The sequence below is a fragment of the Syzygium oleosum genome, unplaced genomic scaffold (genome assembly GCF_021117445.2).
Source record: "Syzygium oleosum isolate NSW1041296 unplaced genomic scaffold, Sole_v2.1 Sole_v2.12, whole genome shotgun sequence".
Taxonomy (NCBI): Eukaryota; Viridiplantae; Streptophyta; class Magnoliopsida; order Myrtales; family Myrtaceae; genus Syzygium; species Syzygium oleosum.
Window position 1 is genome coordinate 3207236 of NW_026607496.1, and position 23648 is coordinate 3230883.

Genomic DNA, 23648 nt, shown 5'->3' on the forward strand with positions numbered 1-23648 from the left:
AGAACCATATCTCTTTGATATCTTGGAATAGCCAGTTCGGTAACTTCTGCCATCTTTTTGTGACAACTTAGGATCCAAGTCCTTTTGTTCCACCTTCCCTTGTTGCTTTGGGTTGAGAGCTACAGTAACCTGCCCAAAATTAATTATTTGTTGAACCTGAGCAGCTTCTTTCTCCCTTTTCATTTGGATGTGAAAGCCACTTCTCGAATCACCTGGTTCTGATTTACTCTGATCTTTTTCATCGGGATTTCTTCTCCAAACCCAATTACCTTTCCTACTGACAGATGTGAAAGGTAAACCTTGCCTTGCTATACCTCTAGCTTGGCCACTCTCAAAATTCTTTTGTCTATTTCTCATTCGCTGGAAACGCCTCTTGATGGTTCTATAAGACGCCTGTCCTGGCGCTTTAACTGTTGACCATTTTCCCTCGGGAGGGTCATACGGTACCTTAACCGTTTTTCTTCTGTGAATTTCGTGAGATATTAATGGTGGTGGATCATCGAACTCATCTCCCCAACCAGTTGGCTCAACTGGCAATGATAGAGGTGGATAATCGTCTGTATTTCCATAATAGACCACATAGTCAAACTTCCCACTAGGTTCTCCAAGCAATCCAATCTTGGGATCACCTTCTTTATATCGCTGCCATAAACTCTTTTTCTTTGCAGACTTTGGTAATGTTTCATTTTCTTCATGAACTTGCGTATCCAACTCCCGAATTGGTGGGGCTAATCGAGATGAATCAGTGTCATATTCCTTCCTCTCATGCTTATGACCAACATCTTTTCTTTCTAACACCTGTGCTATCTGCCTTGGGTAAATTGCCTCCTCTCTTGTTTGTACTGAAGAATTTTCGGTAGATACAATCTCAGATCTTACCTGTGGTCCGCTTACCTTACGAACAAATGATCCCGATCGGTATCTCCCTCTCGTTCCCCTCATGAATTGGAACCTGGGAAACTCCTGATCTTGCCGAGTCAACTCCTGGTGACAACGAGTGCAAAGTTGTTTGTTGTTATCGTCTGTTGTCTCTCGTATATTAACCATGTTGATCATGTTCGGGAAAGGGTCTGTGTCTACTTTCATTAGGGCCTTGCCTTTGTCTTCGGCAAATTTAATCTTGCCTTGGCGAATTGCCTCCTGGATTATTTTTCTAAACACAATGCAATTTACCGTATCATGAGTTGTAGAATGATGCCATTTGTAATATCTCTTATCTGCTATCTCCTCCTTTGATGGGATTACCTGTCCTTCAGATAATTTGATCATTCCATCTTTCAACAGCAGGTCAAATATTTCATCTAACTTGTAAATATCAAAGGAATAATTATTAGTCTCCTTAGCCTTGAACTTGGACACATCTCTCACCCTAGCCGGTTTAAGTGTTGGACACACATACGGCTTTTCAAGCACCATGGTTGCTACGGCTATCTCATTTTCCTCTTCGGCTGTAGCACCATGTTCGGTACTTTCAGAGAATGCCACTGTCTGTCGATTGTCCTTATTTGGCTTCTTATCTTTCTCCTTCAACAAGTGTTCGTACTTAGAAACCCGAGCGTTTAACTGAAAGAGATCATCAAAGGCTTGTCCTTCAAATCTTTCCTTAAGGTTAAACTTCAAACCGTTAAAAGCCAAATCAGTGAACTCCTTCTCAGTGAGTGATGTTAAACATCGATTTCTGGATTTATTGAAACGTGCAATAAACCGATCTACTGTCTCGGTACCGTATTGATACATTCTGGCCAGATCGGCTACCGTTACCTCTGGTACCGTTCGGTAAAATTGAGAATGAAACTGCCTTTCCATTTCGGACCATGTTTGAATCGAATTCGCAGGCAAATTTGTATACCAAGTGAATGCTGTTTTGGACAAAGACAATGGGAACAACCTTAACCTTAGATACTCATTAGTTCCAGCTTCCCCACATTGTGCCAGGAATCGACCCACATGCTCCACAGTTGACTGATCCTCATCTCCGGTAAATACAGCAAAATCTGGCATCTTGAAACCCCTTGGATATGGTATATTATCAACCCAATCGGGATGTGGCTTCCTATATACTGGCCTTGGCAATCCTCTCTCTGCTCCCAATTGTTGCATTACCAATTCCGCAACTCTATCTGGGTTCCATGGTCTTAAATTCTGCTGGCCTAACCAAGGATCTTGACCCCTAGGATCAAACTGTTGAGGTCGATTTACCCCTTGCTGCTCCATGTTAAAATTAACAGGTGGTGGTGGCCTATAAAGGGGATTTTCTATCACATGAGGATATGGTTGAGGCCGAAGTGGTTTGATATGGTCAACATTAGGCATATTTACTGGTGGAGGTACATTCATCGCTGGTGGTGCATTTGTGACCATGGGATTAACCAAATTAACATCATTTGGGGCATTTTGAGGGAAATTATAAGCACTCACACTATTCACAAGGTTTATCGGGGTAGGATTCTCTGGCCTTGGTATAATCCTAACAGGAGGTTGAGAATTTGATCCCCTATTACCGTTATACCCCACATGAGGAGGTCCCGATGTTGGTGGGAACAATGTTATCCTAAGAGGATTTGCATAAAAGGGTGGAACTTGAGAAGATGAACTGGGACGCGATATTACCTCATTTATAGCATTGATCACCATGGGCTTTATCACATCACTCACATGTCGCACTATATGATTGGTAAGATCATTCTGCTGTTCCTCAAACATCCTTTTCATTGTGGCTACCAAGGTGTTATCTGGTGCCAACGCACGGGCTTGTTCTTCAGTTAGTTGCCGAGGAATGTCGGCATTCTCCTCTACTTGATTAGCCGCAGAGTGTTCAGAACGTGTTTCATCAACTGGATTGTTGACATTACCGACCGGTATTCCTTCAAATTGCCTGGTTCTCACCATTTCTCCAAACCTTACCACGCAAGTCCCACTAGGCGTGCCAAAAAGATATTCGCTCGTTTTACGACGAGGAATATCCTTCACCGAAATTTCGATCTTCGATTTTTATTAAGGTAGGTTCTGTGGTTTGACTACTAGGAGAGTTGTGGTGAAACGTAAAGTGTAACACATGATTGTATGGAATGGATAGAAATTTGATGGATTGAAAATGGATCTGGATTAAACAGAATTTCAAGCTACGTTACAATACTCTTACGAAAGTTGTAAATGACTCGAAAGTTAACTAGAGCTACAGGAAGCTGTAAATACAGGAAGTAAAGATGCATAGGAAACTAAAGTGCAGATAAGCTTGAGTGTTTTTGCATTGTTGTTAGTCGTGTCCTTCTTCTTTGTTTCCTCTGAGTATTTGTATCTCCCCCTGTCCTGCAACTGCTCGTCGGTTACTTCCATATTTTCAAACTTTGAATATTTTGGCGCTTCCAATAACTGCCTTTCTAACCACGTTTTTTTTTAGTTTTGTTGTCCGCCAAAACTTGATCTCAACCGCTAAGATAATTTCAAATTTGGACAAGTAACTTCCCATAATATGCTCGTGCTCACTATCCCCACTTCTGCTCGTAACTTCTTGCTGTCGTGATTTACGTGATTGGATTGTGATTCTTCAGTGCATTCTCGAAGCGTGAACCTCCCGAATTTCTGGAAAGTGTCATTGTCCTGAGGTATAAATATTCCAATGTCCCGAACTATAACTCTCCATATTTCGGTAAGTATACATATTTTCATCAACTACCGAATTCGGGACACGATACCATTCACACTTGATTCTCAACATGTTTCCGAATTTGGTCTAGACGTGTTTCGGCAAATGGTTGATTTCCATTATACACCATATTCGGCATTAAAGCCGATTCGGCACTTATGCCGATTCTTTTTTTGGTGTCAACACTACCTATCCTCGTATCAAAGCCAGCCAGGTTAGGCATGTTGGTTGCTAATTCACTGTTAATCGAGGCCGCTTGAGTTGCCATAGCGCCCACTAGATTGTCCCAATAGTAATGGTTCTGGTGCGGGTGGGAGCGGTTGCAAGCGCCAATCGGTGCGTGGGCAGCAGCGGCCGGTGTTAGGTGAAGGGGTCGGTTCTATGGAGGGTGATGTACTATTAGAGCTAGTTGGGTTTTCATGGCTCTTTTGTGAACGAAGGCATTTTACTCTTTTTATTCAGGATTCGAGATTTTAGGTATGAGATACTAATTATAGGTTTTAAAATCCGAGCATGCAAATTGATATGAGAGTTAAACTTGAAGATGGTTATTGTGATTATCCCAAGTTAAAAATACCAATCACCCAAGGCATGTGCTCACAAATTACAACCGGACTAGATCAGTCCGGTTGCTAGGCCCAATTTTTTTCTATGGGCCTATTTTCACGCTTAAAAGACCATCTTCCTACATGCACTTTGGAACACTTAAAAACTTGGTCGAAATGAATGCTTTTGATAGGACACTACTAAAGGTGAGCATGATTCGGGTGGGCGGTTCCCATCTTGAAATCAGGAGCGGTTCCCATCTTGGAATCAGGAACCGCCCACTAACCGATTTTGAAAAATTGAAACCGAGAACTATCCGTTGGTTTTATGGATCCATTCGGGATCCAACCGTTGGTCGGGACCGGTTCCATGGGTTTGGTTCGGTTCTTGGTGAGTCCATGGAACTAGTCTCCAGTCCCTATAGATTCACAACCAGACTACAAATATGGTGACCAAATTTATTCCTTGAAATTATCTGATAAGAAAGGCTCAAGTAAGCACAGAATCACCTGGAGTCATAGCTAGAGCTAGAGCAAAAGGCAAGCCAAAAACTGACAAATTCCGAACTAAACTTCAACATAATTTGAAGCTCCCTAGGTCAGAAATCGAATTCGCCAACAGCAGCAAAAAGAATGAATACCCTTAAGCATAAAATTTCACTCTATTGCGAGTCTACAACTTAGCAACAGAGTTGAAGGCGAGGTGAGAGCAAGATGTAAGGGGAGGCTGGAGATGAGGAGCGAGGCGATTGTGAGTCTATGACGTAGCGACAGAGTTGAAGGAGTGGCCGCGTGAAATCTCACGGTGAGAGTGATATGATGCTAGGGTTTCTTCCTTTTGTTTTTGTTTTGAGGACCACGAGACACGAGTAGGACTGTAGGGTAAATGGCAAATGGCATAAGAGAAAGACTTATTTTCACCGAAAGTGAGTTGGAATTTTTTTTCAATATATATTATATATACAGGTTTGATCTGGGTGGGCGTAACAAGCTTGGAACTAAGAACCAAACCGGTACTCACCGGTTCCAGTAAATTGGAACTGGGAATTGGACCAGTCCCCATGGGAACCGCCGATTCTGAGTCGGTTCGATCTAGTTCCGAGCAATCGAGGTGGTTTCTGGGTCCTTTGGACACATCTAGGCAAAAAGAACACAACTTTTTTTTCCCATTCATTATAGATTTTTGAAGAAGTTGTTTAGTGTCAACAAATATTGACGAAGAAATTACTAGTTACCTGATTTCCTAGAGTTTATTGGTAACTTATAGATACTTTTAGAAAATCATAACTCTTTTAAACAGTTTACAAATTTAAAACTTTTCTTTCTTTATTTTACCAAATTTTTATTTGAATAATTGCCAAAAATATTCCATATCATTTTGGGTTACCTACTCTTGATTTGAGTTACTTGTCAATATTTATTTAGTTTCTTTTTATTTATCAACTTTTCTTTATCCCTTAACAATTTTTATTTGTCTTTCTTAATACATGACAGTTTGGTTGCATTTGTCAATCATCAACTCTTTTTGATAGTTTACATTATTATTTGCCTTTTTTTTAGTCCCCCATCATTTTTCTATCAACAGTTTTTTTTGGCTCCTACTTACCAGTTATTAAAATTTACTAGCAGGGATAAAAATTAAAATCCATACTTTTAGCACGGTTTGCACATTGTAGAAAACATTCAAACAAAGGCATCAGAAACGGATTAGTTTCTTGTTGTTCAAGAGGCACATGTTTTAAGCAATTGACATGAAATTTGACTGTTAAAGTAAAGAAGTATTCCAAGACAATCAAGGAGACAACCTTAATCAGCTTATGTTCTCTTTTTTGGCCCTTCTGTCTTGTAGTAGGGCTAATTAACCTCTCGTTCCCCTTCGTGTACATGTTACGAGCACTAAGAGGGGTCGATTTGTACATTATCCTATGTTTGAATATTTAAATAATAAATCATGTATTTATCTGTCGGCTTAAACTTTTAAAACAATTGATACTGATCTCACGTGATGGGCTTGGTATGCTCACTAATGGACGTTTGCATCAACATGTGACCAAAACTAGAGGATCTCACCACAGGCCTAGGAGTAATCGATGATAACTAGTTATTCCAATGTTCATGCTTTAGCCAAAGTGGCCATCCCCATCACTACATAGACCAATCCCCACGATCCAAACATTGTATCGATTCTCCGTCTCTGTCTAAGAGATTGAAAACTAGTTTAGGTACCTCAAGACGGAAGGAATACAAAGAGATCGAGGAACGTTTTCGGATCAGGAGATGGAAACGCTGGGGGAGATGGAGAATAGGCGCTCGCTCTTGAGCCGGCTCGACTTGTACGTTGCTGATTCCCGGGTCGGGAAGCAGTTCAAGCTCGCAGAGCGGAACACCACCTTCAGCACCGAGGTACGGGCCGGCACGGCCACCTTCCTCACCATGGCCTACATACTGGCGGTGAACGCGAGCATCCTAACCGACTCAGGTGGCACTTGCACCGTCAAGGACTGTGTCGAACTCTGCTCCGACCTCACGGTTCCTCTGTCGAGCTGCACCGGCCCCACCCTCCAAATCATCCAACCCGACGAGACGTGCAAATTTCCCCCGATCAATAAGGGCTACAAGCAATGCCTACAGAATACACACAAGGACCTAATTGTGGCCACCATAGTTTCGTCTTTAATAGGGTGCCTCCTGATGGGGACACTGGCCAATCTTCCCTTAGGCTTGGCTCCCGGCATGGGTACAAATGCTTATTTTGCTTATACCGTGGTCGGGTTCCACGGCTCCGGTCAACTGCCTTATAGAAGCGCCCTCGCGGCCATATTCATCGAAGGATTGATCTTTCTCTTGTTGTCGGCGGTCGGATTACGAGCAAAACTCGTGCAGCTGGTGCCGAAAACCGTCCAGGTTTCCTCAATGGCGGGTATTGGCTTGTTTCTCGCGTTCATCGGGTTACAAAATAATGAAGGAATCGGACTCATTGGTTACAGTCCCTCAACTCTAGTCACGCTTGGAGGCTGCCCTAGATCTTCTCGAGTGGCTTTAGAACCCATCGCGATGTTGGCCAATGGCACGGATGGCTTGGCACCTCAGGGCACCATTTCAGGTGAGACATCCATTTAGCCGATCGACTCAGTAAATCACATATGCATAACTTCATGAAAAATACAAGATGATGTCCGCGCACAGAGATGAATTTTGCATACCTTATATATAAGATTTCGTTATTGCATCCCACATGTAATTCGAGAGATCGTGACATGACAAATCATCATGTCCAAAGTACATACTCAATTGCCTATCACTTTCTTAGGATGACATGTCATGATCTTTAGGACAAATTAAGATAATATGCCTTTCCTAAACTGCTTAACATCGTATTAAGTGGGCTCGCCTAAGTAATTTTTCTATTCCAGGTGACGTAATGTGCGTGGGTAATCGCATGGAGAGCCCAACCTTATGGCTTGGCATAGTAGGGTTCATAATAATCGCGTACTGTCTAGTGAATAACGTCAAAGGGGCGATGATATACGGCATCGTCTTCGTCACGGTCGTCTCGTGGCTCCGAAACACCGCCGTCACGGTGTTCCCGGACACGGACCAAGGGAAATTACAATATCACTACTTCAGGAAAATCATGGAAGTCCGCTCGATCAACACCACGGCCGGAGCTTTGAGCTTCAAGGACATAGACAAGGCCAGCTTCTGGAAGGCTCTAGCAACATTCCTATATGTGGACATACTCGACACCACGGGGACATTATACTCGATGGCCAAATTCGCGGGCTTTGCAGATGCGAACGGCGGCTTTGAAGGGCAATATTTTGCTTTCATGTCCGACGCGTCGTCGATCATAGTAGGGTCGCTACTCGGGACGTCGCCCTTGACGACGTTCATCGAGTCGTCAACAGGGATCAAGGAAGGCGGTCGGACGGGGCTAACGGCGATAACCGTGGCAGGTTATTTCTTCCTGGCCTTCTTCTTCACGCCACTGCTCGCCTCGATCCCGGCATGGGCGGTGGGGCCGCCGTTGATCTTGGTGGGGGTGCTGATGATGAGATCGGTGGTGGAGATCGAGTGGGAGGACATGAGGCAAGCGATTCCGGCGTTCGTGACGATAATTCTCATGCCATTGACGTACTCCATAGCTTATGGCATGATAGGTGGCATTGGAACGTACGTCGTTTTGCACGTCGGAGATTGGGGGCGGAAAATCCTGGGGAGGTACGAGATTTGGAGAGACATGGGGCAATGTAATCCACGCAATGAGGCCTCAAATGGTAATGACAACAGCATTCGGGGGAGTGACAAGGTTCTTGAAGCTTGATTCAGACGTAAATATGAAGTATATAAAACCAAATTGAAGGGGACAAATAACTTTACATTGAAGAAAACCGTTTGCGTCTTCTTTTCATGGACGATGCCACCACATCACAGTAATAGCAATAGTGAGTGATTCTACATCTTTTGGGATGACTAATGAGAGTATCTAACCATGTAAGTGTAAACCTAGCTAATACCTCATGTTATTTGTCTTCATTTTTGTGGTTTATGATCAGTGAATACACGTAGTTTTGGAGTCAATACCTTTTCACAAGGACAATTGTCCCAAAAGTTACAAACCTATCGTACTTTGACCAATTTAGTTCCAAACCTTTTTATGTTTTGCAAATTGAGTTCGTCCGGTCAATTTCGGCCTGAAATTGATGACGTGGTCGCCGGCGGTTTTATGTGACCTAGGTGGTGCTGACACGAACATTTTTAAATAATTTAAAAAAAAATTCTTTTCTTTTTGGCTAGAGAGCTGGCAGGGGTCACCAGTCACAGGTGAGGGCTGGGATGCCATTGCCGGCTCTAGGTGAGGCGAGGGCATCGTGGCCCTCGCCAAGAGACAGCAAGGGCATCCTGGCCCTAGCCTGTGGGCGGCAACCCTTGCTGGCCCTTTTGCCAAAAAGAAAAGAAAAGAAAAAACCAAAAAAATTGTTAATTTTTTAAAAAAATGTCCACTTTAGCATTAGCCGTCGCCGGCCGTGCCACATAGGATTGCCGGTGATCACATCATCAATTTCTGGTTAAAATTGATCAGATGAACTCAATTGGCAAAACATAAAAAGGTTTAAGATTTAATTGGCAAAATTGAAATGTTTATGAATTGGCCAAAGTGCAATAGGTTTAGGACTTTAGGATAATTTTCCCCCTTTCCATAACCAAGAATTCTCCGTAATCTTGGTCATTGGAATTCTCGTGTTTGGTTTTGGATCAAAGATCTTCTAAAGGAGTCGACGCACATCCGGGGCAAACCAGTTTGGAAATTTGAATTCTCCCTTTTCCAATCTTTCGATACATCTCCATGTGATTAGAGTCACGCAAGGGAAGGTAACCAGATGATACAACAAACAAGATCACGCCCCATGACCGAACATCAGCTTTGGATCCATCACAACCCTTTCGATTGATCACTTCCGGAGCAACATAAATGGACCGCAAGTCGTGGAGCAACCCATCTCGCCGCTTCGATATGGCAAACGTGCTCAATTGAAGGTCTGAAACCTTCGAATTCCCGTTCTCTTCTAAGAGCAGATTCCCTGGTTTCAAGGCACGGCGACAGATGCCTCCGCTGTGACAACCGACAGCAGCAACCAGCTGTCGAAAGTGTGTCCCGGCGACGTTCTCCTTCGGTTTCCCTTTGGTTACCTTGTTGAATAGCTAGCGGCCTTCAGCATTTTCCATGACAAAGTAAATCCAGGTCTTGGTGGCCATGACCTCGTAAAGCTCCACCACATGCGGGCGCCTAATTAGTCTCGTGACCGAAATCTCTCGCTTAATCTGATCAATTATTCCAACTTTCAAAACCTTCTCTTTGTCGATCGTCTCGGTGACGATGCTATTCCCCAAGTCGCAATACATGTTCAAAACACAAAATTTAAAACAGTCACAAAGTTTGCTGAGTGCTCATTTCGGCAACTCTGATACATAGCACCAAAAGCAATCACACAAATCAAGTGCGTGACTGCAAAACTCACATACAGATCATATTTAGTACAGAACGCATTCACCCATCGCTCGCAGTATAGCAAGAACAGACGCTAGAATTTATTTCCGCAAAATTTCCTCGCGATATTGGAGCGGGAGGAGGAGGGCAAGTGCAGCATCAATGTCTGAAGTGCCTCACATTAGTGAAAACAAGCGAGACGCCATACTTGTTACAACATTCTATGGCATCCTGGTCTCTAATGCTTCCGCCAGGTTCTGCAATGACAGCGATCCCACTCTGACAAGCTTCTTCTACTGCGTCGTTCCAAGCTGCGCATGAACAGGAGAATAAAGACCCATTATGGACATATAACACACAGATTCAGCTTAGTACATAATCCACCTTGATGTTAGATGATAGAGTTCAGATACAAGCATGTGAATTGCAGGTTTTAGGTATTGACTTCCATACATATCATTTTTCTAACCTGTATCGTTGACCACCTAACGATTTATGGATATTAAGAGAATGTACATAACATTCATATATGTCCCATAATGTCACAAGCAGCATTATCTGCCACACCATAATTTGCCTAAACAATCACAAAATTAGCTAAATGTCGCCATTAGAGTCGTTGAGCAGTTTTCCCTACTGATAATTGTGAACCATTCCATCTTTGCACAATCACAAGTGATAAAAGAGATATAAGCTGGATAGTTACCAAATGGGAAGAATGCATCACTCGCCAAAGCTGCCCCCTTGACCTCCTCTCCAGATTTCCTCATAGCTATCCTCAAACTCTCCAAACGGTTTGGTTGTCCACTTCCCATGCCCAGCATGCACTTGTTCTGGCCACGGTCAACAAAATAGTATTCAGCCTCTCCCATCAACTTGCGATGAAAGAGAGATAAAACAAAGATGCATGAGAAAAATACCTTCGCTATGACGATGGCATTGCTCTTGACATGCTTAACGCAGAGCCATGCAAACTTTGCATCTTCAAGCTCGCTCTCTTGTGGAGTTGTCCCTGAGACCGCATTGAATTGAATGTCTGCGGGAGTTAAATCATCAGAATCCTGAGCCAGCCATCCTCCACCGACCTGTCTCAGTGAAAGCTTCCCTTTTTCATTCTCCTTCGCTTCCAGGATCCTCAACGTTTTCGATTTCCCACGGAGAACCTCTAGCCCCTTCTTTGAGTACTTGGGTGCCACCACAATCTCATAGAACATCCGAGTTTCACCATCTGTTGGGCTTCTGAACTCCCGGATCTCCCTAGCCAATTTCTATATGCACAGTTGGACATTGCAAGGTTAGTGTAGATGTTCAGCTCAATCAATTTTATCAAGACTCAGCAATCCTGACTCAGCAATAGGAGACCCGCAACTACACCACTATTGTTGTTTCAATTTGAGGGATGCCCGTATTGAATGAGGTTTTAAGTTTCAAAAACTCACGCTCCTTTTTATTTATCAGAGAACTATAATATAGGGATATGTGCACCGGAAGTCCTAAAACTTGTCACGAAAGTGTAATTGAGTCTTAAAACTTACAAAAAGTGCAATCAAGTCCTAAGACTTGTCAAGTTGATTCAATGAAGTCCTTCCATTAACTCCATCCAACTAAGCTAACGGAAAATGCTGATGTGTCTTATTTTGTTACTTTCTCGAGACACGTGGCGATGATATGGCTCTTGGTGGGTACCACATCAGAAAAAATATTCAAAAATATAAACTAAATTAGATAAAATAGCTAAACATTACCAAAAAGAAAAACCAAACTCACAACCAATGGCTGTGGAGCCCTCGCCAGTGGCCGCTGCCACAGCCGTTGGGAAGGGTCGGCCTCGGTAAGGGTCGCTGGGCTTCAAGAAGGCCCAGGTGACCTCTATCGGCCCTTCCCAGCGGCTGTGGCGGCGGCCACCGGCGAGGGCTTAGCCACAACCGATTGTTGTGAGTTAGTTTTTTTTTTATGATTTAGTTTATATTTTTTCCGACGTGGCACTTGGTGGGTGCCACATCATCACCACGTGTCTCACGAAAAATAATAAAACAAGACACGTCAGCATTTTCTGTTAGTCTAGTTGGACAGAGTTCGGAAAGGACTTGATTGAACCAACTTGACAAATTTTCGGACTTAATTGCACTTTTTGTAAGTTTTAGGATTCAATTATACTTTTGTGACAAGTTTTAGGACTTCTACTGCACATATCCCTATAATATATTATGGAATGTCACTATAGGCCGAACGTTTAGCCTAATTCTTAGCTCAAACTAGTTGACTCCAGAATGAGCTTCAATCTGGAACTCTATGGATAAAAAATGAGAAGTATCTTTCAGTTTATTATAGTTGGATTCAGTGGGTCTACTATATAAGGAAATTAGAATTTTCCCTTTGTAACTTCCACGCATAATGAGATAAGTATATACCTCATCAATTTCTACATTGAAGGCCACTATACCACCAAATGCACTGACTGGATCTGCTTTGACTGCTAATCTGTATGCTTCAAGAATATCGCCGCGGGAAGCCACCCCACAAGGATTTGTATGCTTTACAACGACACATGTAGGGTCACTAAACTCGGATACACAATTCCAGGCAGCATCAGCATCGAGATAGTTATTATATGACATTTCCTGCAGCATCAATGCATAATTCACAACAAATGAGATAGATCTGCTATTGTTACCATGATCTGTTGATGAAGTAAAAGAACTTTATGGAACAAACTACTCTTGTACTTGCTCAGAGACTTCTAAAGAGCATCTAATCTCATCTCAAAAACAGATGCTTATGATACTAAAAAGGAAGCCAATCACTCCCCTGTATCGCTAATCTCCTTTCCAAAACATTATTAGTGTTTCATTATAACTAAACACTCTGCACACTAAAATATACTGATAGTTGGCCTAGAAAAGAAAAGAAACTAGATGCTCCTTAAGAATGATTTGTAGAATTTTGTCAAACTGCCGACAAAACCAAACGTTCAAGCTATCCTGTTAGATGGAGTAATCTAATATTTAAATGCTCTATATTTGCCATCACACATAGGCTAGCATTTTACCAAAAATTGAAGGGTGGAAGATCATTATGTTGAATAAGCAAAAAGTGCCTGAGAGATTGAAATGAGGACCTCCTACTCTAATGCCATATTGATTTCTTGAGGCCTTTGTCAATTTATCAAAAGCTTCAGCTATTGGATGAGAGTACTTCCTATTATTTAGATTCTCTAACAAGATTCAATTTTAGAAACTGCCTCCTCTATCTAATGAAGTTTTCAAAGCTAGATAATTACTAGATCCGCTGCAATTTCAACTTCCACAAAAGATTGCCCTTGAAGTATACATATGACATTCAAGGACTCACCTTTCCATGATGTTGGATTGCAGTCGCAATACCACCTCCATTAAACTCAGCAAGACTCTTGTCCACATAAAATGCAGCCTTCTGGTGGGGATTCTCACCATAACGAAGAGAACTTTTAATAGACAGAGGCACTGTTAAGCTGGGAGGAAATTTCTCTATCAAAAAGAAGAGTCGTCAACCTCTACATAAATCAGTTCAAAAACTAACAGGAAACACAACCTACTGAAATTACTGATTTCCAAAGGAAACAAACTAAAGAATACATCTCAACCAAGTCTCCATAGAAGCCCCTCATTTGCATGTTTAATGTGTTTAGACCTACATGCACTTTTAATTGCCTTGTGGCTATGACATCTATTGAGAACATGAACCAGATGAATACCTCCAGTTGTTTGTCTCCAAAGCCACTCTGACACCGCAGAATCATAGGAAGCAACATGCTGAAAGGCCTTCCAAGCAAGTTTTCTACGGAATTGTTGATCATCTCCGTTACTCTTCAGGAACTCCAGCAGTGCAGGGTAGTCATGTGAATCAACCACAACGAGGACATCCTTATGATTCTGTTAGGAGACAAATGTCAGCATCAATTCAGATTACAAGCATATAATCATACTCCGTGTAAAAACTACAGAAAAATCTACCACATGCATATTAATATTTTGAGGGGCAAAGCAGCAACAGCTCTTCAAAAAAAGTGCAACACATTAGACATACCTATCATAGTTTATAATTTAACAAGCATCATACAACAAATTGCTGTTTTAGCAAAAAAGCACAAGAGAAACCATTCCCCAAATAGTAAGAAGGGAATCTGGAGCCACAATCTCAATGTAAAAGTTAACATGCTCTCAATTAATTACATGCCTCGGTTACTAGTGCCTTTGTAATGTGAGCTCAGTGAAACTGAAGACACCAAATACAATCATATTCTCGCATACTTCCAAATTAAGATGCAATGAAGCAAAAAGAGACATAAACAAGTCTATGCCCTGATAATAATGAACATGCACATATAATAGCAAAGAACCTTTGCAGCAGCTCTGATCATGGCAGGACCACCAATGTCAACATTCTCAATTCCATCTTCAAATTCAACATCAGCCGCAGAGGTAACTTTGTTGTAGAATGGATACAAATTAACCACCACTACATCAAAAGTACCTGCACAAGTTCCATCTTGCATTTATTATAGTAGCATTATGCAGGACCACAGGAATGCCAAGAACATTATATATTTGTCCTCAGAATTTTTAAGCTGACAAACTGTCAGAATGATTCTACAAACAGTAGGATGTCCAAGTATATGAATTTGTTCATGGACACCTTAAATGCAGATTGCATAAACATACGAGACAACTCACCAATTCCATGCTTATCGAGAGCCTCCATGTGATGCTGTTGATCTCTCCGAGCGAGGATTCCTCCATGAATATGAGGATGCAAGGTCTTTACGCGACCATCCAGCTATTAAATAGAGTAATGTAAAATTCCTAGTTAAAATCTAAGTCAAGTTGCCACAAGTAGATTCTTCTATTGTGGTGTGCACCCACACGCATAGAAAAGAGATGAAAATATAAAATGCGAACGATAAAGAGGTAAATCCTCTGTCAAATGTCCCAAACGAAAGAGATATCACAACCAGTCAAAAAGAGAGGCACCATGAAAAATATATAGAATGTACTATTTGAAAAATGTGATATTGAATTTAGTACGGATGCATTCTCCCTGGTGAAGTATACTAGCAGTCTAGCACGCATCATGCAAATCTGTATCTGATTTCTCTTGAGAATCAAGATTGAAGTGCACACACTTCAACTTTTAGTAACACAAGGAGCATTTACAGAGAATAAGAAAAGAGATGCAGTAGGTTTTAATGGTTCAACAAGTTTGTAGATGAATGGATCTCAAAGAGGGGTAGAAGAAAGGTTTGGGGCATCAGGTGCTCTATGCCGGAGTCCAGGCAAGTTAGATCTGTAGCAATGAACTAAGGACAAATGGCACTCAAATTCATGACAGTCCTGAAAATATGGTCTCAGTCAGGGAACTCTTTGAAAATCTTTGATGAGCATTAGTGACTAGAAATTGATTCATTTGTTATGAGCAGGAAAGTCCTGAGTGGCCTGAAGGGATTAAGGTATCCGATCATTGCCATCAAGGAATGGATGTAGCATGATAATGTTAGTAAAAGCTGTGAAGATCCTAGATAAACCACTTGAAGCCAAGAGGGATTTCAAGTCGTACGGTATTAGCGCAGTGCCAATCTTGACTGTCATCATCATTCATTGCCATCAGCCTCTCAAGACAAGGCAACCAAAGAAAGTAAAGAATAAACAATACAAGTAAGGAACGAATAAACAAACCATCTCAGGGAAGCAAGTAAGCTGTTCCACTTTGGTGACCGATAACCCAGCATTTTCCAGAGCAGATGCGGTTCCTCCAGTTGAGACAACAGTATACCTAAATGTTTTAATCGGTTATGACATCATGAAACACTTGTATGTGCTGACACAACAAGTACTAATATCATGTGCACCCCTGTGGAAAAGATACTATCCACAAGCAATGAGACGTGCCTAAAATCCAACAAAAACAGTGAGGCTTCAGCACCTAAGCTACACACACACAAACGCGCACGTGCACGCAAGAGAAGTGTGCAAGATAAATTCCTCACCCCAATTCCTGGAGGCCCTTTCCAAGAAAAGCCAAATCAGTTTTATCAGACAAAGATATCAATGCCTGCTTGCTCCCTGGAACATTTGAAGAGAGGGAAAAGATTAATTTTTTTTTCATTATACAGTTAGACACACGCCCAAGAAAAAAGAACAACGACGCCGAAGTAGCCCTCCTCATCATTCAAGGACCACATAAAGGTTCAAGATTTTTGTTACATTGTTGACAGGGTTGAAAGAAACACGACACCCACAATCTGAAATGATAAAAGATTTACGAAAAAGTTAAAGACGCGAGAGAAAACAGCAGTACGAGGAGCAGAAGGGCGAGACTCCTTGTTGGGCGCGGACAGAATTTCAGCCTCGGCAGCCATGGCTTTAATCGGAGAAGCAGCGCGCGACGAACAAGATTGAAGTCGAACACACACCGCGAGTGCCTGCGAGCCCCACGAGGCAAGACGGAGAGAAAGCAGATACGGTCGTGAGGTTAGACCGAAAGCCACAACAACAAAGAAAAGAGGACGAAACGAAAAGAAAACACGAGTTATGAGATGAACGAATTGCGCGCCGTAATTCCTACCAGGTGAGAGGTGGAAGGGCAAGTTCTGGTCCGGTGAGCGGTGGAGGAGGAGTGAAGCAGAGAGCTCCGGACGGCGGCAGCGGCGGAGGAGGTGGAGGTGGAGGCGGCGGCGGGAGAACCCAACATGCTTACTCTGCTCTGCTGTGTATTGCTTTGCCGAGTGTCAAAGTAAACCCCTTTACTTTTTCGCGCGGCGCCCGAAAGACTGTCGTGCACGTGCCAAAGGCACGAAGGAAAAAATGTTAGATGCTTTTGAGGCTCCATTCGTTTGGCGGAAAATATTCTCCTTTTGAAAAATATTTTTCTGGAAGTCATTTCCCTGAAAAATATTTTTCTGGAACATAATTTTCTGGTGTTTGGCTAAAATCTGAAAAAGTTTCGGAAAATATTTTCTAGTGTTCGGCGACCGTCGATCCGGCGGCGTCCGACGATCGGCGGCAAATGGTCAGCCAAGGATCGGCCATGGCCGGCACGCGGCCGATCGGCTAGCTGCAGCGGCGATTAGCGGTGACCGACGGCCGGCGGGCCGACAACCAACGGTGACCAGAGCGACCGACGACTGCCAGCCGGCAATCGGCGACCGGCAGTGGCGGTGGACCGGCGACAACGGCCCGGCGGCGGCAGGTAAGCGGCGATTGTGACCCGGCGACCAACGGGCGGTGACCGGCGGGCGCGCCCGGCGAGCCGGCGGCGGCCGACAACCCGACTATAGCCGGTGACCGACAGCCGCGGCGGCGACTTTCAGCCCAGCAGCCCAGCGGCAGGCAGCGGTCCAGTGGCGGCAACGGGCGGCGGCCCGGCGACCGACGCCACCGACGGCAGCGCATCAAGGCGGCGGCCGACGATTAGCAGTGACCGCGACCGACGACCGATGGCGGCGATCGGCGACAGCGACCGGCGGCGGCGACCGGCGGCGGCGACCGGCGGTCGACGGCAGCGACCGGCGATCAACTTCCCCTCCCACGGAAAACATTTTCCCTCCCATGGGCAATTTTGCTTTCACTTTGGGGGAAAATGATTTCCAACACCGGTGAGGGCCGCCCTCGCCGGCTTCCCTCCGCCGGCCACGACAGAGGGAAGAGAGAAGAAGAAAGGAAAAAAAAGAAAAATAAAGGCTCCGTTAGTTTGGCGAAAAATGTTTTCCAGGAAAATATTTTCTGGATTTTTCAGTGTTCGGGGGGCGGAAAATAACTTCCCACGGAAAACATTTTCCCTCTCATGGGCAATTTTGCCTTCACTTTGGGGGAAAATGATTTCCTCTTAAGGCTCCGTTCGTTTGGCTGAAAATATTCTCCTTTTGGAAAATATTTTCCCGGAAGTCATTTTCCTGAAAAATGTTTTCCTGGAACACAATTTTCTAGTGATCGGGTAAAATCTGAAAAAGTCTCAGAAAATATTTTCCGTTGTTCGGTATAGAAATGATTTTCCTTCTTGCAATACTTTTAATATTTTCTTTTTTTTTTTCTTTTTCTTTTGCTTCTTCTCCTGTAGGTCGCCCGGCAACGGCTGCGGCCGGCGGCCGGCGACCGGCCGGAGGCGAGTTCGAGCATCGCCCCAGGCCGGTGAGGCTCGAGCTTGCTAGATTCCGGCGAGGCCGGCGAGCCCGACCTCGCCAGATGCGGCGACCTGGGCGAGGCTCGAGCCTCACCCGAGGTCGCCGGAGCCTCGCCGATGTCTGGCGACCTCGGGCAAGGCTCGAGGTCGCCGGATCTAGCGACGCCCAAGTCGCCGCTGGCAATCAAGCAGCCTGAGGAGCCTCGCCCACGAACAAGAAGAAGAAGAACCCATAAACATCAACACCAGAAAACAAAACAATCAAAGCATCGGCAGATCCGGCGACCTCGAGCCTCGCCGATGTCTGGCGACCTCGGGCGAGGCTCGAGCCTCGCTCGAGGTCGCCGGATCTCGTGCGGTTGGAGCTCGCCGACCTCGGGCGAGCTCGGCCTCGCCGGATTTGCCGACCTGGGCGAGGCTTGAGACTCGCCCGACATCGCCAGACGGCGGCGAGGCCGAGGTCGCCTGAGGCCGGCGAGCTCGGGCCTCGCCACTGGCCGGTCGTCGACCACAGCGCTGAGGAAAGAGAAGAACGAAAAAAATGAAAAAAAAATAGTGAAGAAGAAGAAGAAGAAGAAGAAGCAGCAGCTACGGAAAATGATTTCCGCTTTTGAAGAAGCGGAAATCATTTTCCATAGACTTAGGCTATTTTGTGAAGGGGGAAGGAAAATGTTTTCCCAAGGAAAACGTTTTTCGCCCCCCGAACACCGGAAAATCCGGAAAATATTGAGGACAGAATATTTTTCCGGAAACGAACACAGCCTAAGAGGAAATCATTTTCCTCTAAAGTGAAGGCAAAATTGCCCATGGGAGGGAAAATGTTTTCCGTGGGATAGGAAGTTGATCGCCGGTCATCGCCGCCCGCCACCGTCGGTCACCACGGCCGGTCGCCGCCGCCGGCTGCGGTCGCCGCCGCCGATTCTTGCGGTCGCGCCGCCGCGGCGCCGTCCGCCGCCCGGTCGCCGCCACCGGTCGCCGGCCGTCGGTCGTCGGTCCTCGCTTAATCGCCGCCTTGATTACCCGATCGCCACCCGCCGCCGCCGACCGCCGCCGGTTGCCAATCGCCGCCGCCGGTCACCACCGCCGGTCGCCAGACGCCGCCGGATCGGCGGTCGCCGAACACCAAAAAATATTTCCGAAACTTTTTCAGATTTTAGCCGAACACCAGAAAAATTGTGTTCCAGGAAAACATTTTTCAGGAAAATGACTTCCAGGAAAATGTTTTCCAAAAGGAGAATATTTTCCGCCAAACGAACGGAGCCAAAAAGAAAAAGGAAAAAGACGAAAATGCCCTAGGAGAAAGTACTATGGAGTAAATGAGTCACAAATGTCATAGTTTGGGGTTTTTCGTATAAAAATTAAGTTCAGGATAAATTTGTCATAAGTGACATAGTTTAGGGTTTTTGGTGGTCTTTTCCCTTTTTTTGTATCTCATGTGAATAAAGTTTACTAATTAATGATGGAGATATAGTTACCTCACTTTGGTTATGTGACTATTTCCTTGTTCATCTCCTCATTATTCCCTCGGTTAGGAGCGAAATTCTTGCCACGCGAAACAACTATTATGAACAAGAATCAAGCTATTTTGGGAATTAAGTTAGGTCGACACTATTTCCACCCCTAAGTGATTAAATTCACCCAATTCACAGTAAAAACACAAAAATGCTCTCGTGGAAAAGAATTTTTTTGCCTATCTTATCTCAAAAGCTCACTTTCTTGGTGAACTTTTTATTTTTTAATTTCATTAGTCTAAAATATATATATATATATATATATATATATATATATATCAAGTATCTTTATTTACTATATTAACAATTTTGTTTTCTTTTTTCTATACTATATTGGTGAGATACTTTTACATAGAGCATGAAAGACGTTAGAGGAATATCTAGGAATACACAAAATATATTATGTACAACGAGGCATCTTAATATTTTTTCATAAGCAGTTCATGGATGATATTAATTTTTATCAATTTAAATAATGATATTTTGTTGGCATTTTAAAGAAAAATTCTTATTTTATGCAATGTTTTGATTTAATTAAATTTTGTCTTCTAAAGTTTCACATATGAGAATGTCTTGTGATTTTATTTTGGAAAATATTCAAAGAGGGTTTTTTTGTTTTTTGCTTCACGTGATCAGCCCATTATATGTATATATATATATAAAATAAAATTGATAAGAAGGGGTTTGATGGTGGTATACACAACAAAGTGAAAATATACAAACAAGTCAAGATGTTAAAAAGTTGTCTTTTTTAAAGTTGTTCAATACTTGACAATTTATCCATAAATTTGCTCGACGACATAGAAAAGAACTAGGTTTCTTGGAATTTTAATTTCCAAAAAACGAACTTTTATGGAAATAAAATCTAACAATAAATAAATTTAGGACGGTCACTTTAAATTGCAATTGAATGGTTGAAGACAATTTTGTCTTTTTGGTGATAAGTGAATGGATTTACTCATATAGGGAATGGAAATAACGTTACCCTTGAACATGATAAGATGTGAAAATCTCCGGCTTTATTATTATGATTCACTAAACAATAGATAGAATATAGCAAATTCCTTGGATTTCATATCATATTCTATCCAGTTCTATCATGGTTAGAAATCTAGACCACCAAACGCAGCCTTAGTTTATTGTATAAATAGAAAAATATTTTATTTATTCATTTTGTATATTTTTCCTTTTATTGTCCATACAATTATATTATAAATAGAGCATATGTACATACAAGGTTTCTATGAAAACGTAATATATAGATACAATTTCCCAATCTTCTAGCTTTCCATCCTTTGCATCTTCCTCCAACAAACGATGGAAAGGTTAAGGCTCCGTTCGTTTTGCGGAAAATGTTTTTTCGGGAAAATATTTTCCATAATTTTCGGTGTTGGGGGGATAGAAATTGAGGGATTAAAGAAAATATTTTTGTCGATCAATGGAAAATATTTTCCCTCTTCTCACGCCCTCTCCTCTCTTCTCACTCTCATGCTCACGCCCTCCTCCGCTGCTACCTCGTGCTTCATCTGGTCCTCCTCTGCTACTGCCTTGCGCGTCCTCTCGTCCCTCATCTCGTCCCACGGCTGGCGAGCTCGAGCGAGGCAGAGCCTAGCCTCGCCTCGCCAGATCCAGCGATGCTCGGCGGAGCTCGAGATCGGCAAGGCGAGGCCGAGCCTTGCCAGATCTAGCGAGGCCGGCGAGCTTGAGCGAGGCCGAGCCTAGCCTCGCCTCGCCAGATTCAGTGATGCTCGGCCGAGCTCGAAATCGGCGAGGCAAGGCCGAGCCTTGCCAGATCTGGCGAGGCTAGGCTTGGCCTCGCTCGAGCTCACCGGCCTTGGGTGAGCGACGCCTAGCCTAGCCTCGCCTCGCCAGATCTGGCGATGCTCGGTCGAGCTCGAGACCGGTGAGGTGAGGCCAAGCCTTGCCAGATCTGGTGAGGCGAGGCGAGGCCTCGCTCGCCCGAGGTTGGTCGCCGGCCACGGCAAGCCTCGCCTATGGCCAGTCACTGGCCGTCGCCATGGCCGGCGACCGGTAGAGGAATAAAGAAAGGGAAATAAAAAAGAGATAAAAAAGAAAAGAAAACAAATATTAAAATACAAAATACAAAATTATTAAAAATAGTGCATGAAGGAAAATATTTACAATACCGAACGGCGGAAAATATGTTTCAAGACTTTTTCACATTTCAGTTGAACACCGGAAAATTATGTTATTTTCCAGGAAAATGGCTTTCTGGAAAATATTTTCCAAAAACGAAATATTTTCTGTGAAACAAACGGAGCTTAAGGGTGCATTTGTTTCGGGGAAAGTGTTTTCCGAGAATTCGTTTTTCAGACTTTCGCCAGTTTGGTTAGCCGAAAATGATTAGTCAACCGAAAATACTTTTCGGTCATGGAAAATATTCATGTATAAAATTATGAAAGTGAATTCCCTAATCTAAGAAGGTGAAAACACTTTCCAAAATTGCTTCCCTTGACTTTTTTTATATTTTATTCTTTTCTTTTCTTTCTTTTTCTTTTTTCTTTTTAAAAATAAAAATATTAAAAAATTCGAAATTATTTTTTGCCAGAGATAAAATCATGAAATTGAAATCATTTTTCAAATGAGATCCAAACACTAGAAAATATTTTCGATCACATATCACCAAATAAAGGAAAACTAACTATTTTCCTAGAAAATGATTTCCGGAAAATATTTTCCAAAAATGTTACGTTTTCCGTGAAACAAATGCACCCTAAGTGGGAAAATATCAAAGAGATATACGGGAAATTTGATCGGGTTAATATATAAGTGTCTAAATCTACCTTACGGCAGTATCGCGCCATCAAGGAGAGGAGAAGGTGACCCATTTTTTTCTTATTCTAAACGAGAGTTATTTACCATTTCGATCTCCGAATCTGGCCACGGACCCAAATCTATGGCATTTTTCATGAGAGCTCATGCACCTATACACCCAACAAAATGGGGTTATCAAGCATAATCACTGTCATCTTTTAGAATTAGCTCATGCTCTTAAATATCAGGTCTCTATTCCATAAATGTTTTGGGATGATTGTGTGGTCACAACAGTCTACCTGATCAATTAGATGCCAACTCGGATTCTTGACGAACGAGCCCCCTTAGAATTACTTTTTAGGAAGCATTCGGACATTCATCATCTACGAGTTTTTGGCTGCTCATGCTATGTTACTGCTGTGAGCCCTCGAGACAAATTGGGTCTAGCGTCCTTAGACGTGTCTCCTGGGATATCTCACTCTTCGGATATCGTGTCTTTGATTCCTCCATTGGACGATTTTTTGTGAGCAAATTTGTTTTCCATGAAGATTATTTTCCTTTTCAGACTCTAAGGCTGCGCATGACAACGATTCTGTGCCTGGGAACAGATTTTGCTCAGAAATGATTCTTTTTTATTCTGTGCCCGGAATTGATTCTGAGCATTTTAAGGCCTTTGTTAATGGCCCAAAATTCCATCCCTGGAATAGAAAAAGAACAGAAATGCGTTTGGTAACGCTACAAAATTTCTTTTTATTAATAATATTTTTAAATATTTTAATATTTCTTTCTTTTTTTCTTTTCTTTTTTTCTTTTCCTCCTTCTTGGCCATAGCCTGCTCGCCGGCCATGACCGGTAAAATATTTTTTTATTAATAATATTTTTATTAAAAATATTTTTTCTTTTTTTTGGCCATGGCCTGGTCGTCGGCCATGACCGGTAAAATATTTTTTTTATTAAAAATATATATTTTTATTTTTTTTGGCCATGGCCTGGTTGCCGGCCATGGCCAGTAAAATATTTTTTTTAGT

At 43.0% G+C, this 23648-nt stretch overlaps 2 protein-coding genes and 1 pseudogene across 2 annotated transcripts; 1 reads left to right on the forward strand and 2 right to left on the reverse strand.

Annotated features, from left to right (window-relative positions):
* Window positions 1–6468: 6468 nt before the first annotated feature.
* On the forward strand, window positions 6469–8515 carry LOC115685128 (adenine/guanine permease AZG1-like). Its single transcript, XM_030610148.1, has 2 exons — window positions 6469–7294; window positions 7605–8515. Exons 1-2 carry the CDS (start codon window positions 6469–6471, stop codon window positions 8513–8515), a joined length of 1737 nt encoding a protein of 578 aa, XP_030466008.1.
* Window positions 8516–9368: 853 nt separating this feature from the next.
* On the reverse strand, window positions 9369–10095 carry LOC115685129 (CBL-interacting serine/threonine-protein kinase 15-like; annotated as a pseudogene).
* Window positions 10096–10110: 15 nt separating this feature from the next.
* LOC115685106 (uncharacterized) lies at window positions 10111–16945 on the reverse strand. The gene is made up of 12 exons (XM_030610113.2): window positions 16781–16945; window positions 16514–16637; window positions 16203–16278; window positions 15892–15988; window positions 14893–14995; window positions 14559–14692; window positions 13914–14091; window positions 13532–13686; window positions 12592–12801; window positions 11101–11448; window positions 10887–11013; window positions 10111–10491 (listed from the first exon to the last, which is right to left on the reverse strand). Exons 1-12 carry the CDS (start codon window positions 16904–16906, stop codon window positions 10340–10342), a joined length of 1830 nt encoding a protein of 609 aa, XP_030465973.1. The 5' UTR covers window positions 16907–16945; the 3' UTR covers window positions 10111–10339.
* Between the last annotated feature and the right edge of the window lie 6703 nt (window positions 16946–23648).